This window comes from Neovison vison, chromosome X, assembly GCF_020171115.1.
Source record: "Neovison vison isolate M4711 chromosome X, ASM_NN_V1, whole genome shotgun sequence".
Lineage (NCBI taxonomy): Eukaryota > Metazoa > Chordata > Mammalia > Carnivora > Mustelidae > Neogale > Neogale vison.
The window spans coordinates 39,450,133-39,468,993 of NC_058105.1; the positions used below are offsets into that span (position 1 = coordinate 39,450,133).

An 18,861-nucleotide genomic window follows, 5' to 3' on the forward strand; every position below is an offset into this window, starting at 1 on the left:
TTGAAAAAAACAGGAAAAAATCTTCATGACATTGGTCTTGGCAATGACTTCTTAAATATGACACTAAAAGCACAGGCAACCAAAGCATAAACAGATAGGTGGGACTACATCAAACTAAAAAGCTTCTGTTCAGCAAAGTTAACAACCAACAGAATGAAAAGAAAACCTACAGAATAGAAGAAAATACTTTTAAACCATATCTCTGATAAGGTGTTAATATCCAAAATATGTAAGGAACCCCTATAACTCAATAGCAAAAAAAAAAAAAAACAATTTAAAAAATAATAAATAAATAAATAACAAAATAACTTTACTTAAAACTGAGCAAAGGATTTGGAGAGATATTTTTCCAAAGAAGATATACAAATAGCCAACAGGTATATGAAAAGATGCTCAACATCACTAATTGTCAGGGAAATGCTAATCAAAACTACAATCAAATATCACCTCACACTTTAAAAAAAAGAAGAACAAGTGTTGGTGAGCATATGGAGAAACTGGAAGCCTTGTACACTGTTGGTGGGAATGAGCAAATGGAAGAGCTGCTATGTAAAACACTATGGCAGTTCCTCAAAAAATTAACAATGAAACTACCATATGATCCAGCAATCCCATTTCTGAATATTTATGCAAAAGAACAAAGATCAGGACTTGGAAAAGATATTTGCACTGCCATGTTATTTGCAGCATTATCCACAATAGCCAAGAGGTAGAAATAATCTAAATGTCCATCGATAGATGAATGGATAAAGAAAATGTGGTATATACATACATTAGAATATTAGTCTGCCATATAAATAGAAATCCTGTCACATGCTACAACATGAAAGAAAATTAAAGACATGCTGAGTGAAATGAGATAGTCACAGAATAACAAATACTGCCTCGTTCTGCTTACATGAGGTATCTGAAGTATTCAAACTCAAAGAAACAGAAATTAGAACAACAGAGGTTGCCAGGGGCTGGGCGGAGGGGGAATTAAGGTGTTACTGTTCAATGGGTATAGAGTTTCAGCCATACCAAGATGAGAAAGTTCTAGAAATCTGCCAGACAACTTCATGCCTATAGTTAATACTGTAATGTACACTTAAAAATGTGTTGACAGTAGATCTCATATTACGTATTATTTACAGCAATAAAACATACGTGACATGCTGCTAAACCACTGCTGAGCGGGAAATTTATAGCACTAAGTATGTACCTTAGAAAGGAGGAAAAGTCTCAAATTAAAAAATCTAACTTCCCATTTTTTAAGGGACCTTTTTTCCCTTAAAGAGCAAAATAAACCCAAAGGAAGCAAAAGGAAGGAAATAATAGGTAAGACCAGAAATCAACAAGATTGAAAAATAAAAAATCAATGAAATAAAGAGCTGATTCTTTGAAAAGGTCAATAAAATCAATAGCTCTCTAGAAAGAGTGACAAACTGAAATAAGAGAGAAGATATAAATTAATACCAGAATGAGATAGGGTATATCACTAGAGACTCCACAAACTCCAAAAAGATAATAAGGGAATACTACAAACAAACGTACACATATAAATGTTACAATTTAGATAGACTGGACCACTTCCTTGAAAACTGTAAACATATACTCACTCAGTATGAAGAAGATAATGTGAGCAGCTCTATGACTAATACAGGAAATTGAATCTCCAGGCCCAGATGGTCACACTGGAGAATTCTTCCAACCACTTGAAGGAGAATTAATAGTGATATTATGCAATCTTTTCCAGAAAATAGAAGAATGAATATTTCCCAACTCTTATAAGGCCAATATTTCCTTAAACTAAGATCAGACAGACTGTACAAAAAATCAGATAACAAGCCAATATCATTAATGAATACAGACACAAAAATCCTTAACAAAATATTAGCAAATGGAATTCTTCAATATATAATGAAATTTATACACTACATGACCAAGTGGGTTTATTCGAGGGATGCAAGGCTGGTTCAGTATTTGACAATCAATCAATGTAATCCACCATATTATGACAAAATGAGAAAACTAATATGGTCTAATATCAATTGATACAGAAAAAGCTATTTAACAAAATTCAATACTCATTCATGATAAAAATACTCAGAAAACTGGAAATTGAAAGGGAACTGCCTCAACTTTACTTTTTTAAAGATTTATTTTTTTGAGAACAAGGGAGAGTGAGTGGGGAAGGGGCAGAAGGAGAGAATCTCAAGTAGACTCCCCACTGAGCACAGAGCCAGATACAGGGCTTGATCCCAGGACCCATGAGATCATGACCTGAGCCAAAATCAAGAGTTAGATGCTTTACTCACTGAGCCACCCTGTAGGCATTTACCTCAACTTTCAAAAGAAGAAAGGAAAGAAAAGGAAAGGAAAGGAAGGAAGAAAGAGAGAAAAGGAAAGGAAGACAGACCTACAGCGAACATCATACTTAATGCTAAAAGACTGATTGCTTCTTCCCTGAGATTGGGAACAAGGCAAGGGTTCAGCTCTCACCACTGCTATTCAAAATACTGAAAGTCCTAGACAGAACAATAAGGGAAGGAAAAAAAAATAAAATGCATATTGAGTAAAATGGAAGAAATATCATTGTCCTATTTGCAGATGACAAGGCAGTCTACAAAGAAAATTGAAGCTATCAACCACAACAAACAAACAAACAAACAAACACAAAACAACCTCTTACAACTTAGCAAATTCAGCAACATTGCAGGCTGCAAGATTATCATAAAAAATTATCTGCCTTACTATATATTAGCAATGAACACATGAAAACCAAAATTAAAAATACAATACCATGAAGGGTCACTCAAATAAATGAAATATTTATAATTCTCAAAAAATACATATAACACCTGTATGCTGAAAGGGACACAATGCCAAGAAAAGAAATAAAAGAAATCTAAATAAATGGAGAGACACTCCCCATTCACAGATTGAAAACACTCAACTTAGTAAAGATGCTGTTCTCCCCAAATTGATATACAGGTCTAATATAATGCCTACCAACATTCTGGCAATTCTTTTTAGATATAGGTAAGATTATTCTAAAACGTATAGGAAAAGGAAAAGAAAGAAACAATACTAAAAAAATAATAAGGTAGGAGGAATCACTCTACCCAATTTTTAAACTTATTATAGAGCTACAGTAAATAAGACCCTGGGGTGTGGCAGAGTGACAGACACATAGATAGACACATGAGTCAGAACAGAAAACCCAGAAATAGGCTCATACAAATTCAGTTTACTCATTTTTTTTACCACAGTACACAAGCAATTCAATGAAGGTGAAGCAATTGGGTATCCATAGTTTAAAAAATTAATCTCAACTCAAACCTCACACTATATACAAAAATTACCTGAAAATGGATCATGGACTTAAATGTAAAATGTAACTAGAAAACTTTTGGAAACAATCTAGGAGAAAATCTTTGAGATCCAGGGCTTGAAGAAAAAGAGTTAGAGAGAACAACAAAAGCACAATCCAGAAATGAAAAAGCAAATTGATGAATTGGACATCATCAGAATTACATTCTTACTATGTAAGAAATCCTATTCATGAGATGAAAAGAGAAGCCATAGTCTACTAGAGAATACTTGCAAATTACACATATGACAAAAATCTTGTATCTAGACTATAATAAAGAACTCCCAAAATTGACAGTTAAAACAAACAAACCCAAATAATGTAATTAGAAAATGGGCAAGGTACATAAAGAAACATTTCACTGCAGAAGATACAGGGATGGCAAATAAACACATAAAAATTTTGACTATGATTAGTTGTTAGAGAAATGCAAATAAAAATCACAATACATTTATCAGTCACTATGCACCTATCAGAATGGTTCAACTAAAAACAATGACACTCCCAATAGCAGCAAAGGTGCAGAGAAGCTGGATCTCCCATACACTGCCTATAGAAATGTACGATGGTATAGCCACTCTGGAAAAATTGTTGGTTTCTTTAAAAACTAAACATACACTTTTCATATGACCCAGCAATTGCCCCATTGGGTGTTTATATCAGAGAAATAAAATCTAGGTCTACACAAAATCCTATACTCAAATGGTCATGCCAGTTTTATTTGTAATAGCCCCAAAGCGGAAATGACCAAAATGTCCCTCAATACAAGAAGGAGTGAACCTGACCCTAATTTTAATATATCCAAGGCATGGAACATTTCTCAGCAATAAAAAAGAAGAAATTATTGTTACACTTATCAACTTGGATGGCTTTGAGGTAAAATTATGAAGTAAAAATATGGAAAAATCACATACTTTATGATTCTATTAATATAAAACTCTCAAAATGACAAAATTATAGAGGAGAACACATTAGTATTTGTCAGGGGTATGGATGATGGGAGTCAGTGGTAGGTGTGGCCTTAAAAGGTAGCTTTCTAGTGAAATATTTCTGTATCTTGATTGTCGTGATGGTTACACAAATCTACTCATGTGATAAAGTAACAGAGAACTGTACACACACATCATTTCAACATCAATTTCCTGCTTTTCATATTGTATTATGATGACATAAAATGTAATGATTGGGACAAACTGGATGAAGAATATACGGAGATTTTTGTACTATTTCTGCAATGTGTATGTCTTTTATTATTGACTTTCAGAAAGTTAAAAAAAGAAACCATAATAAAATAACTGAGAAACAAGAATGTGGAAGCTAAAACCCAAGGAATAAGTAAATAAAACATTTTATTATGATAGTCCGTAGTTCGAAGGGATAGATTTTAAATGGGGAAGGTGTACATAGCCAGTGACATGCAATACCAAAGACATTTCTCTGTAACATCAAAACATGTGCTGAAAAAACATTACAGCCACAGATTTAAACATCTCCTCTAAAACCGGGCAACTGGCAATTGTGAAATGTTTGCAATAAGCCACACAAAGGAATTACATCTTCAAACAATGCATTATGAATGGCAAAGTGTCTTCAGGCCAGTTGTTCAAACTTTACCCAGTAAGTGGTAGGGATGGAGGAGTTTCATTCTGGATAACCCACAACCTATTCCTGGGACTGTTAACAACAGTTCACTGATTTGCATTCACCCTGTGTAAATTGTCCTGAAGTTTGTTTCACTATAGAATACATTTGTTTCCAGTTGTGCTATGAAAAAAAAATAGTTGCCTTGAGTAAAATATTTAGTGATAATTAGGAAAAGGCACACAGGGGGAAATTGCCTCTCTCTGCCCTGTCCAAAATGATAACCACTAGCCACATGAAGCTGTTCAAATTTAAAATAATTAAAATTAACTGAAATTTAAAATTTACTTCCTAGACACATTTCAAGTGCTCAATGTAACTAGCAGCTGTTGTGAATATTAATAAAGGAAAACATCAGTAAAATGGAGTCAAGAGGCCAGAAGCTGGAGCTCTCATACCCTATCACTGTCAATCGCAGATCCCAATAGGAAGAGACCTATTTTGTATTCCCAACAGGAAGAAGCCTTACTTTCCTATCCCAGCAGGAGGAAGAGAGATTTTCTCCTTGGGTGCAAATGGCCCAGACAATGAGAGACTGTCACAACTCAACCAGTAAAAAGCCAGTACACTTCAAACTCCCAGTTTCCTCCAATGGTTTTTTTGTGTATAACAGTTCCTCTCAACCCCCCCTTCCTCGATAAAACCACATTCCTCTTCCTTGTTGTCCAGATTTGCCTGTGGTTTTGCTGTAGCTTGTGCGTCCTGAACTGTGATTCTCTGCTATTCCTGAATAAACCCATTTTTGGTTAAAATAACTGACAGTTTTATTTTTAAAGTAAACACTACCATACTAGAACAGCATAGATAACAGAACTTTTCCATCATCACAAATGGCTCCATACGAGAGCACTGCTCTCAAGCATGAAAAACATGTCATTTTCTTGCCATCAGAGGTAGCCTTAACAACCCAAAGAGCTATAGGACTTAGTGTTGCATTATCTGAGGTTTTCATTTATATATGATTTCATCTTCAGCAATATTGAGTACTATGTTGTAGTGGTTAGGGGCTAGGGCATTAGGCCTGGATTTCAATTTTAGCTCCAACTTTTACTACACTGTGTGGCCTTAGGCACGTTAGATTACTTCAATTCTCTGAACCTGCCTTCTCATTTTTAATAAATGGGGATTGGAGAAATAATAGTTCCTATATCCTAGGGCTGTTGTGAAGGATTAAATCAGATATAAGACCAGTATCTGACACATAAATGTTAGTTATTCTTAGCCTTATTATGTCCAGAAGATGAATCTGGCTTGTTCTAGGACCTACGATCTAGGTGACCATGTAGAAAAGGCAACAGGAAATAATCATATGAGCAGCAAGGGAGTCAGTCCCTAACAGGGGCCTCCTTTGACTCTTGATAGATAAACAGTCATCATCTTGTTCCTCCATAACTTGGGGCCAGAGACAAAAAAAATTTTCCCTTATAGATCTGTCTTTCAACCTTCAAAAAGTCAAGAGTTACCTTACCCTTAGCCTCAAAGGACTCAGAACTGAAAGTTAACTGCCATGTGGTATCAAAAGAAAAAAATAAAATAAATAAAAATTAATTAATTAAATAAAAACAAAATAAAAGTACAAGACACCATCTATAAAAGAAGATAACCCAAACAAGTCACTCAGTAGGATTACTCAGAGTTATTTTTCCAGCTGTTCTTAGCAATCAAATGGAATTCCTTGATGGATTATTAAGGTAAACTGTTACTATATTCAATCCTATGTGAATACCACAAACCAGCTGGCTGTATCTCTGTAATCAACAAGATATTTATTGAACACATACTATGAATACGACATTCACTCTACAACCCCCATCAGCAAACTTAATCTAGCAGGCCAAATTAAATCCACTCATGTTTTTCATCTGGGAAACTAAGAGGAATGATTTTTACATTTTTAAACTGTCAGACAAACTGCCTTCAGTCACTGTTATCAAACACTGAATGGCTCTGGAAATGAGCTTTCACTGCAGACTTGGTAATGTTTCTTAATTCAATCTAAAATAACAAGGCAAGGGCACCTGGGTGGCTCAGTGGGTTAAGTCTCTGCCTTGGGCTCAGGTCATGATCTCAGGGTCCTGGGATCCAGCCCTGCATCAGGCTCTCTGCTCAGCAGGGAGCCTGCTTCTCCCCTCTCTCTGCCTGCCTCTCTGCCTACATGGGATCGCCCCATCAAATAAATAAATAAAATCTTTAGAGAAAATAAAATAACAAGGCAAAACGGCATTTCTTTGTGAAACTTACCAAAAAAATACAGACACAAAAATCCTTAACAAAATATTAGCAAATGGAATTCTTCAATATATAAAGAAATTTTTTTCCAATTTATTTATTTTCAGAAAAACAGTATTCATTATTTTTTCACCACACCCAGTGCTCCACGCAAGCCGTGCCCTCTATAATACCCACCACCTGGTACCCCAACCTCCCACCCCCCCCCCACTTCAAACCCCTCACACTGTTTTTCAGAGTCCATAGTCTCTCAGAAATTTATACACTACATGACCAAGTGGGTTTATTTGAGGGATGCAAGGCTGGTTCAATATTTGACAATCAATCAATGTAATCCACCATATTATGACAAAACGAGAAAACTAATATGGTCTAATATCAATTGATACAGAAAAAGCTATTTAACAAAATTCAACACTCATTCATGATAAAAATACTCAGAAAACTGGAAATTGAAAGGGAACTGCCTTTTTGTTGGAAAGTCATTTCAACAACTACCACTGTCTGAACCAAAAGTAATGTCAACACGCTTTATATACTTCCCATAACAAGTCAAAACAAGAAAATCACAATGATACACCACTTCATACCCTCTAGAATGGCTATAATAAAAGAGACAGACATTAACAAGTTCTGGTAAAGAGATGGAGAAATTGAAACCATCATATATTGCTGGTGGAAATGTAAAATGGTGCAGCTGTTGTAGAAAAGTTTGGCAGTTCTTCACAAAGTTAAACAGAGCTGCCCTGTGGCCTAGCAATTCAACTCCTAGATATGTAGAAAGAGAAATGAAAACACATGTCTGCACAGAAGCTTGCACAGGAATGTTTATAGGAGCATTATTCGTAACAGCCAAAATGTGGAAACCACTCAAATTCCCATCAACTGATGAACAGAAAAATAAAATATTGTGTAGCCATACAATGGAATATTATTCAGCTATAAAAAGGAACAAAGTATTGATACATAGTAAAATTTGGAGAAAGGTCAAAAACATGCTAAGTGAAAGAAGGCAGACCCAAAAGACCACATATCAAGTCTTTCTGTTTGTATGAAAACTCAGAAAACAAAAATCCACAGAAACAGAAAATAGATTATTGGTTGGGAGCAGCAATGAGGAGTGACTGAAAACGGGCACAAGTTTTCTTTCCGGGGTGATGGAAATCTTTCAAATAAGATTGTGTTGATGGTCACACAACTCTAAAGTACATTAATAATAAACTGTACACTTTAAAAAATGTAGAACACCAAAAGCGTGATTCACAAAAGAAAAAATTATGAATTGGACCTCATCAAAATTCAAAACCCTTGCACTTCAAAAGACACCATTAAGAAAATGAAAAGGCAAGCAACAGTCTAATAGAAAAAATCCACATATCATTTATCTTGCAAGGACTTGTATCTAGAATCTAGAATGTAAAAACAATTCTTAAAACTGAACAATAAAAAGACGATAAAGATAATAACTCAATTCAAAAATGGGAAAAATATGTGAACAGACACCTCACCAAAGAAGATACACAACTAGCTAAGAAGCACACAAGACAACGCTCATCATCATTAGTCGTTAAGGAAATACAAATTACAACCACAATGAGTTATCATTTCACACTCATTTAGAATGGCTATGATAAAAAAAAAAACAGACAATAACAAATGTTGGCAAGGATTTGGGGAAACAGAAACCCTCCTACATTGCTGGGGAAAAGCAAATAGTATGACCACTTTGGAAAACAGTTTTGCAGTTTCTTGAAAAGTTAAACATGAATTTGCCATATGTTCCAGTAATTCCACCCTTAGGTATCTACTAATAAGAAGTGAAAACATAGGTCCACGGGAAGTCTTGTGCACACACGTTCTTAGCAACTAATATTAGTAGTAGTAATCAACAACTGGAAACAACCTATCATCTAGGGAGAGACAGGAAAAGTGTGTTATATCCACAAAATAGAATATTATTTGGCAATAAAAAATTAATGAGGTACAGATACGTGCTACAATATGGATGGACTTTAAAAATATCATGCTAAGTGAAAGAAGCCAGGCACGAAAGACCACATATTGTAAGATTTTATTTAGATGAAAAGTCAAGAATAGGCAAATTTATAGAGACAGAAAGTAGATTAGTCGTTACCTGGGGATGGGAGTGGGAATAAGGATTAACTATAAATGAGCATGAAGGATCTTATTGGGGGAATGAAAATGTTCTAAAACTTTATGGGGATGGCTGCACCACTCAGTAAAGTTACTAAAAATCATTTAATTATACATTTGAACCAAGTGACTTTTATGGTATGTAAAATACATTTCAATAAAGCTGTTAAAAACAGGAAAAGAACAGTAGGGAAAACTGGATGAAGGGTACACAGGAAGTTTGTACTACCTTTGCGACTTTTCTGTAAAGCTAGAGCCATTCTGAAATTTTAAAAATTAAATAAAAATTAACAAGAATATGTTTGTGGGTTGATATAAGTATATGGCAGTACCTACCATTGTGAAAAGACATTTACAAAGATAAGATAAGAAAATTCCATTACAGAGCAGCACTAACAGATGAACACTTGATGTGATTATTAAGACGGGGAACCCTGTGAGCCCCAATTAAACAAAATGTAGTCTTTCCCCCTCAAAAAAATTCCATTATTTGTATTAGGAGTCTTGTGTAACAAAAAAAAGCACCCAACTTTCGTTTTATTTTGGATTTTATCAGTAAACATTTGTTGAAATTTGTTTTCTCTCTTGTTATATAAGTGCATGCAAATTATCCACAATTTCACCTTTTGGACTGCAACGCCTAAAGTATTTACTATTTGCGCTTCACAGAAAGTTTGCCAAGTCCTGCTCTACACCATAAGAGAATAAATATAAACATAATCAGTCTCTTTCTTGAGTGTATTCTTATCATTACCTAGTTTTGGCATAAGGCCCTCCTGGATATGTCCTATAAAGGATAAGCCTTGCATCTCTTCTGCTTATGGCAGTATTTGGGATTTCCATAAATAGAAACACTATTAGCTTAATATTTCTAGCAAAGCCTCGATGTCATCGTTATTATCATGACATTAAAGGGCCAACACCATACCACAGTATGAAGATGACTCTCACCAAGTTGTGATGTCACCAGGCCATGGACTCACCGAGGTCAATTAGATATCAAGTGGCTCCCATGGCCTCACACCCTGCCTTTGGCATCACCCTGGCACATCACCTTACTACAGAGTCATATACTATCACTGCTGTGACAGAATTCTGCCCTGATGCCACTCTGCCGAGATGTCGGACTAATTAACCCCTACTTCTTTCCACTCTTTTGGCGGTGGCAGGGAGGGGGAGGGTAGCCACAGCCACCCGCACAAGCCCAGGAGGCAGTCCTCAGATCCTACCGTTGTCCCTTCCGCCTGCCCCCGCAGGTCAGGGCCCCCGTGGGACAGGACCTTTAGGCTCCCATAACTCTCTTGCCAGGACCCCACACCCGTTTTTTGTGGCCGACTCAATGGCCCAATAGCGACCACCCACCCCGGTTCCACACGAAGCCGCTCCGCGTACCTGACTCCATTCTCCAGCTGTCATCCTGGGCCAATTCCACCGGCCACTTGACTACGGCGGCCGCAAAGGACCCTGGGACCTGTAGTTCCGCGCTGCTAGGGGCTGAGTCGGTGAGAGTAGCAAAGATGCCTCCCCGCCCGGAACTGCGCTCAAACTGCAACTCCCAGAGGCGCCCCGGGGTGGGAAAGAAGCAAAGGAACGAGGAAGACCAGTGATTGGTGGTACTCTGCCGGCTCTTTTGATTGGCAGTCGTAACTGGCGACGTGAGGCGGTCGTGGATCGCGCTTCACGGAGATCCTGGGAAAGAGACATGGAGGGGTGTGTGTCCAACCTAATGGTCTGCAACTTGGCCTACAGCGGAAAGCTGGAGGAGTTGAAGGAGAGGATCCTGGCGGATAAATCCCTGGCTACTAGGACTGACCAGGTAAAGCAGCGCGGAGGCCTCTCCGCATGCGGTGGCGTTGACGAGGCCCAACGTGGCTGCCTGGCCCAGCCCAACGGAGGCCGGTTCCATAAGGACCAGATCCCCGCCTCCGCCGCCCCATCTTTAGACGGGGTCACCCTAGGACTTGGAATCTGGGCGGCAGGAGCGAGCCCCGCAAACCTCAAATATTTTGGGGAGGAGCGAGGGTACTTAGCTCCCTGAATTTTGGATATTTCTAGAACGTTTACCGCGTTTCTCAGAAGTGCCCAATCTTTGAGCTGCCCGTGGAGGAAAGCATTTTTTTTTTAATGGGTTTCTTTACTTTTTACTAGTCGTTTTATTCCATGAAACACGTGTAACCAAACGCCAGTTCTGTGCCAGGCAGTTTACTGGGAGCTGGGGATACAGCTGAGTGGAAGAAGCAGACGTTCGTAACGTAACCCCAAATCGTACATCCAGTAACAAATTGTAGTGGCTGCTCTGGAGAGCAGTTTACGTGGTGCTTTCAGAACACAGAACGGTAGGACCTGACTTAATCTCCCTTAGAAGAGCGAATGTTGTGATAATTGAAAAGGTTTTGCGAAGGAGGGAAGGTTGGTTAGATCTTGAAGGTTGAGTGGGATTCTCCTGGGGGAGTGAAGGGGCATTCCTAGGCAGAGGCGGACCAAAAGTGAATGAACTTTGGGAAGTGTTTCTGCTCTTCTACTCAAAGGACTCTCGTGCTTTGACCCCAAGTTTCTAGAAAGATTCACGGCGACCTCAGCAAGCCAACAAATATTTATAGATTACATTCTGTATGACAGGTACCATTCTAAGCACTTATCAGTACAGTGTCAGGGATCTACAAATCTCCATTTTGTGTCTTTTGGAAGAGCAGAATTCAGGAGACTGACTTCTGGAACTTCCCTTTATTGCTCAACCTGAAAATGGCTTTACCTTTACCTAATTTACCTTCATGATGGTCTGATAATATTTAATACTTGAAATTTAAGTTAATAATGTCAAATTAAGATTTAGTAATCTGTTCTTCACTCAGTCAATGGAATAAAAAAGAGAAATAAAAAACACAAATTTGTTTTCATCCCCCCTTTAAAAAAAATTATCTATGTGGGGTGCCTGGGTGGCTCAGTGGGTTAAAGCCTCTGCCTTTGGCTCAGGTCATGATCCCAGGGTGTTGGGATGGGGCCCCGCATCGGGCTCTCTGCTCAGCAAGGAGTCTGCTTCTTCCTCTCTCTCTGCCTGCCTCTGCCTACTTGCAATCTCTGTCTGTCAAATAAATAAAATCTTAAAAAAAAAAAGAGGAAAGCTATTCCAGGTCAGGAAACTTAAGAACCAAGGCTCATACGCAAATTACAGGCCTTGTGTGGAGCCTGATTGAAACAAGCCAGCTATTAAAAATCACTTGGGGGACAACTGGGGAAATCTGAATACTGACTGAGTTTTAGATTTTATAAAGGAGTTAGTATTAATTTTGATAGGTGTGATAATGGCCTCATGGCTATCTATGTAGGACAGCATCCTTATTCTTTAGATACTGAAATATTTAGGGATGAAAAATCATGATATTTAGAATTCGTTTTTTAAAAATTACCTCATCAGGAAAAAAAAAGCCCTGAGGAAATAAAGTAAGGCAAATATGGCAAAATAGTAAATCTAGATAATAAGCATATGAGTTTCTGTTACAGTATCTATTTTTATGTGTTTGAAATTCTTTTGTAATAAAATTTAAAATACTACTTTCTTTTCTGTAGAGCTAAGAAGTACAGCTGTCACTGCAAAAAAACAAATTCCCTTTGAGAAACACAACTAACTCCTGACTTCTTTTTTTAAAAGTAATGTTGCTGTCTAATTTTGAGTGTGGTATTCTTTTTAAATATATAGATAATCTCAGCTAGTTTTATTTACATTTCTTTCCCATAAGATTCGTTCATTCTTTCCAGAGCATCTAGAAATATCAGCATCAGACAGAGGTTTGTGGCCCAGCTTCACCATTTACTAGCTATGTGACCTTGGACAAGTTGCCTACCCTGAGGAGTCTTAGTTTCCTCATCTGGAAAATGAGGATAATGTCCACTGTCCCGGATCCTGGAGACTAAATGAGACGATGACTGCAGAACTCTCAGCAGAGTGCCTGGCATAACAGTACATAAATAATGTCATAGTAAATAGCCAGAGCTCTATTCCTGCCAAAGTGGCGAAATCAGTCTCGTGCTCGACTGCTTTCGAGGCTGTGTTCTGCCCAGAATTAACATTCATCATTGGATTCTCCCCCATGTTACTGAAGCCTTGTTCTCTCTTACGACAGTAAGTAATATGGTATAAAGTTACCTACCCCAGGATCCTGTGCTCTCCATTTCTTATTTCCAAACTACAGGCTTGCTGGCCCCAGTGTTAATCTTTTTCTGCTTTCTTGCCTTCCTTCTTCTATTTCTCTTCAAGAATATCGATCGTCTTGTTTCTCTCTTTCCCATGCAGGACAGCAGAACCGCGTTGCACTGGGCGTGCTCAGCCGGACATACAGAAATTGTGGAATTCTTGCTGCAACTTGGAGTGCCAGTGAACGATAAAGATGATGTGAGTCCTAGGCAGAGTTGATAAAGGCCTGGTTATCTTTAGACTCCAGACTGGTGTTTACGGAGGACTGCGTATCAAGCTCACAGACAAAACTGTAACCTTTATGACTAGGCAGTTAGTTACAGCAGGGCCCTGGTGACCTCACACAGGTCTTTGGGTGCATTATTTTAGAATGTTGGTTCTGCCACTCATACCCCATAAGTTAAGGTTAATGTGTAGATTAAGGCTACAAGACTACAGATCCTTTTTATTATGTTGGAAAGCTTTTTTGTGTGTGAGCATTGCCTGAATACTCAGGGCCTGAATATCCTTTTGTTGTTATTATACAGAGATTTATTATAATGGTATTGGTTATATTAAGAAAAAACTTGGTGAAGAATAAGGATGGAAATGTTTTGTAGGCAAGTTCCTTTTCAGGGATGCTCCCTGAGGGAATATTTATAATAGCAAAGAAATAAAAATGGTTCAGTGTAGATCTGGTTGACTATAGTGGGAATAGCTACGTTAATAAAATGATATTCAACTAATAAAGTCAAGAATCCAAAGAAGGACGTAGAAAATTCTCACAAGACAAGAAGTTGACGTTGTGGGAAATGCAACTCACAGAACTTTATATCCTATAATCCCAATTGGAAAACACATTAGAATTACACCTGTATCATTCTTTCTGTGTTACAGGATCATGGGTGGTTTGGTGTCCCTTCTGTATACATCTGCTTTCCAAATTTTTTGCAGTGTTTAATGAGGGAAAGGAAGGTCACTTTTTTTTTTTTTTTAACCATTCATACACAGCTCTTTGTAAACCGTACCTACATATCAGCATTAATCCCTGTGCCTTTTCCCCCCTGGTTTTCGTACTGCCTTCCTCTTTCATAGGCAGGTTGGTCTCCTCTTCATATTGCTGCTTCTGCTGGCCGTGATGAGATCGTAAAAGCCCTTCTGGGTAAAGGTGCTCAAGTGAATGCTGTCAACCAAAATGGCTGTACGCCCCTACATTACGCAGCTTCCAAAAACAGGCATGAGGTAGGCCTCCGTTCCTTGCTGCTCCTCTTGAGCTCTGAACCTGTACACGAGCACAACTAGATGTCTATATTGTTTTTTTCTCCTGGGGTTCCAGATCGCTGTCATGTTACTGGAAGGCGGGGCTAATCCAGATGCTAAGGACCATTATGAGGCTACAGCAATGCACCGGGCGGCAGCCAAGGGTAACTTGAAGATGATTCATATCCTTCTGTACTACAAAGCATCCACAAATATCCAAGACACTGAGGGTAACACTCCTCTGTAAGTGACAAGTAGCAGTCATCTGTGCTCTCCTTGACATTAGCCTGCTTGCACTAATTCTCACACATCGCTGCTTTTTTTATTCTGCTTATAATCATAATACATGTGTATGACAAAAAATTTGGAAACACACATAAGTATAAGGATAAAAGTTCAAATTACCTATGTACTTTTCATATATTTCCTCCCATTCTTTGTATGCAAATGTGCATATTTAAAAAGAATTTTTTTTTGCAAAATCGGGATCATACTATGTATGTAATTACATTGTGTTTCTTTAACCTCAGTATATTGTGAGCATTTTCCAATGTCATTAAAATTTTTTTATTTAATGTTTTTAAAACATTTTTGAATGGCTCTATACAGTTCCATTTTATGGATGGGCCAGAATTTAATCATTCCTCTGACTGTATGTTTAAGCTTTTTTGGGTTTTCCATGAATATAAATCACGCTACATTGATCAAGTTTATACAAAAATCTATGGCCATATTGTTGATGATTACCTTAGTGTAGACTCCTAGAAGCAGGACTGCTGAGTCAACAAATACACACATTTTGAAATTGTTGCTGTGTATTGTCAGATTGCTTCCAGAGGAGTTGTGTCATGGTACCCACTCCCCAACAGCAGGTTTGAGAGTGCCTATTACCCCCTCACCAACACTGAGAATAACCTTCTGTTCTATCAGACGTGGTGTTTTAAAGTTGTCATTTGTGTTTTTATTTTTTTTTATTTTTAAGATTTTATTTATTTATTTGACAGAGAGAGATCACAAGCAGGCAGAGAGAGAGAGAGAGAGGAGGAAGCAGGCTCCCTGCTGAGCAGAGAGCCCGATGCGGGACTCGATCCCAGGACCCTGAGATCATGACCTGAGCCAAAGGCAGCGGCTTAACCCACTGAGCCACCCAGGCGCCCCATTTGTGTTTTTATTATCAGCGAAGTTAATGTCTCCCAACTAATTGGATTTCTTCTCCAAATCAAAACCTTTCGTGTGTCCTTCTCTCTGCTTTTGGGGAATTAATTTATTTTTTTGTGATTTTTTTAAGTGCCCTCAACTTGATATACTAGAAATATTAACTTGCTATGTTAGTCCAAACTGTTTTTGCCAGTTTCTCTTTTCATGTTTATTTATTTATTTTTTTAAAGAAACAGAAGTTTTCAGCTTCTAAGTAGTCAGATTTGTTAATCTTCTCTCATGACTGGAAAGTCTTTTCTCACCCTAAAGTTGGTTAAAGATTTACCTGTATTTTATTGGAGGCTTTTAAAAAATTGCGTTGGTTTTGGTTGAGAGTTACCATTCTTCATGTAACTCAGGTCCATCTGGAATTGATTCATGCGTATGACCTGAGGCCGCCGTTTGCCTTGGAATTTTTTTTGGCAGTACTTGGCTACTTTTCTTCCTTAGTGAGTGGTGACATTTTTTTTAAAGATTTTATTTATTTATTTGAGAGAGAATGAGTGAGAGAACATGAGAGAGGAGAAGGTCAGAGGGAGAAGCAGACTCCACAAGGAGCTGGGAGCCCGATGCGGGACTCGATCCTGGAAGTCCAGGATCATGACCTGAGCCAAAGGCAGCTGCTCAACCAACTGAGCCACCCAGGCACCCGAGTGGTGACTTTTTTGAACCAGAAATTCTGAGTCTCCTTCTTAGTCTAAAATGAGATTCAGTCTTTTTTGCGAGTATGATTTTTTTAACTCTTCGTTTTAAAAATCATTTCTCTGGTCCTGAGTGACTCTGTTTAGAAAGACTTGCACATTCTAGCTCTTTTCTCTGTAACAAGGAAGAAACCTAGGAGTCAGGCAGGACAGGGTCCCGGGAAAAGCCTAGGATTTAGGGAGAGCTAGGTGCTGTTTACTCTATTCAAACTCAGCCATTTAATCAACTATGTTAAATACTTACATTAAGTAACTTGGAGAAGTAACTTAACCTTCCTAAGCCTTAATTTCCGCATCTGTAATATGAGGTTAGTAATTCCTTCCTCACTAGATTGTTGTGTGGCTTAAATAACATGACAAGGTAAAGCACCTGCTACCCTGCCTAATAAACCGTTAAGTGCCTACAAGGTTTCCCCTTCAGTTAACGCCCAGCCATGTCAACATAGGTAAGGACTTCAACCTCTGCCACAATTTCAACTGTAAATTGAGGATGATTATCACCATGTTAACTTACAAGGTGGCTGTAAGGATCAAATGAGATAACACCTTTTAAACTGCTTTTTCAAAATTTCAACCACACAAATTGCTATTAGCATATTATGAGCTGGGGCTTTTCTAAGTCATAGCCCTGAAGTATTGAGTGCCTTTGGGGCAAACTACTCTGATCTCCCTAAAATATGGATGCTGTTCTTAGGCTGGCATTAGATCCCTTTTTAAACTGTCATGTGCCCAGAATTAGGATAAATGATTTGATACCATGAGACCATTCCATGGAATTTTAGCTTCCCAACAGTCTTTCCCATGCAGATCGATCTTCCTTTCCTGATCAAATATTCTAATATTACACCACCTAGTAATATGCCATTCAGACCACCTCTCAGGAACTCCTCATGGTTACCTAGAATCAGTAGGGAGTAATCAGTCTTTGTGGTCCTCAATTTCAGACACTTAGCCTGTGACGAGGAGAGAGTGGAAGAAGCGAAACTGCTGGTGTCCCAAGGAGCAAGTATTTACATTGAGAATAAAGAAGAAAAGACACCCCTGCAAGTGGCCAAAGGTGGTCTGGGTTTAATACTCAAGAGAATGGTGGAAGGTTAAGCAGCTTGGATGTATTATTCCTGTGTATGTTTTGTGGTTGTCCTAGTGTCCTGGAAACTCATATCCTTGTGCACAAGCCATCGTCCATGAATGATGAAGTGTTTTCGTCTTCAAAGTCTTATAAACATGTTGAAATATTGCTCCTGCTGAGGTCTTTGTTCTGAGCTTACAGCTAGCTTGCCCGGCATTGAATAACTGTTGGGATTGTTCTACTCTTGTTGTACATTATTCCGTACCGAATTCGGGTTAATTTTGAGTTAGTTGGTTCTGTGGCTCTGATGAGTCTCCAGCACCCTCCCCTCGGAGGCAGAACAACTCCGATAGCACCAAGCCATTTGTTCTGTCACATGTTTCTAGGTAGGTTCTTGAATGTTCCACTGTCCAGTTGAAACACAACCTGACTTTTCTCTCAAGCTTACTCAGAGGCCTATACCAAAAATCTCTGTTTTTTCAACAATACACTCTAGTTTTATTTTTGTTATGGAACACGTATGTATTTTAAAGGACCAGATTTTCAGTTGGAGGGCATGCTATCCAAGTTCAGAATTCCTAAACACTAAAATAATGCAAAATAAGAGCCGGTGTACTCATGGATCTTTTTAATGAGCTTGTTCCCTCCAAAATAAAATGTATTTTTAAAACAGAAGTTTTAAAGTACCTGTATTAAGTTATCCTGTATTGGGAAATGTCAAACCCGCTAACATGATATGTAACAAAAATGTATTTTGATTTGTATTCCAGAAACAAAAAATAAAATGTTGAGAGAATCTCCCAGTTTCTCTTTCAAGTCAGTTAGACATCCCATGTAAACCTTAAAATCCTTCATAAAGACATTTCTCAGTTTTTGCTAGCTCTGAAGTCAATAAAATTAGTGAAGCTTGAGCTGCAGCTAAAATCTTTAAAAATAGTAATCTTCTGAATTGCTAATTAAGTGTGGACCAAAAGAAAATAAGTGTGACCTTGATCTCAATCTAGGGAAACAGCGTAAATGATTGCTAGTCATAAAATCTAATGAACTCCAAGTGACTCTTCAAATTTTTTTTTAATTTGAATCTCAT

General features: G+C 38.0%; 2 protein-coding genes across 3 annotated transcripts in view; one reads left to right on the forward strand and one right to left on the reverse strand.

Moving 5' to 3' along the window:
- Window positions 1–10,900, reverse strand: part of ATG4A (autophagy related 4A cysteine peptidase) — a 51,032-nt gene extending 40,132 nt beyond the window's left edge. The window contains exon 1 of the mRNA XM_044234576.1: window positions 10,769–10,900. Within this exon, the coding sequence (XP_044090511.1) occupies window positions 10,769–10,778 (10 nt within the window). The 5' untranslated portion in view covers window positions 10,779–10,900. The remainder of the gene's footprint in view (window positions 1–10,768) is intronic.
- Window positions 10,901–11,009: 109 nt separating this feature from the next.
- Window positions 11,010–18,570, forward strand: PSMD10 (proteasome 26S subunit, non-ATPase 10). Of its 2 annotated transcripts, none has more exons than XM_044234577.1 (5): window positions 11,010–11,192; window positions 13,668–13,766; window positions 14,643–14,789; window positions 14,884–15,050; window positions 17,650–18,570. In XM_044234577.1, the coding sequence occupies exons 1-5, from the start codon at window positions 11,079–11,081 to the stop codon at window positions 17,801–17,803; spliced, it is 681 nt and encodes a 226-aa protein (XP_044090512.1). In that variant the 5' UTR covers window positions 11,010–11,078; the 3' UTR covers window positions 17,804–18,570. The 2 variants fall into 2 exon arrangements, with proteins under 2 accessions (XP_044090512.1, XP_044090513.1); XM_044234578.1 differs by having other exon boundaries at window positions 14,884–14,971.
- Window positions 18,571–18,861: the final 291 nt, after the last annotated feature.

What these genes read in the sequence shown, in the direction of transcription:
- PSMD10 (XM_044234577.1), top strand. Translation starts at nt 11,079, where the DNA reads ATGGAGGGGTGTGTGTCCAACCTAATGGTCTGCAACTTGGCCTACAGC. An exon ending in CAGTGAACGATAAAGATGAT is followed by an intron (nt 13,767 to 14,642) that starts GTGAGTCCTAGG and finishes CCTCTTTCATAG; the next exon opens with GCAGGTTGGTCTCCTCTTCA. An exon ending in CTTCCAAAAACAGGCATGAG is followed by an intron (nt 14,790 to 14,883) that starts GTAGGCCTCCGT and finishes CTGGGGTTCCAG; the next exon opens with ATCGCTGTCATGTTACTGGA.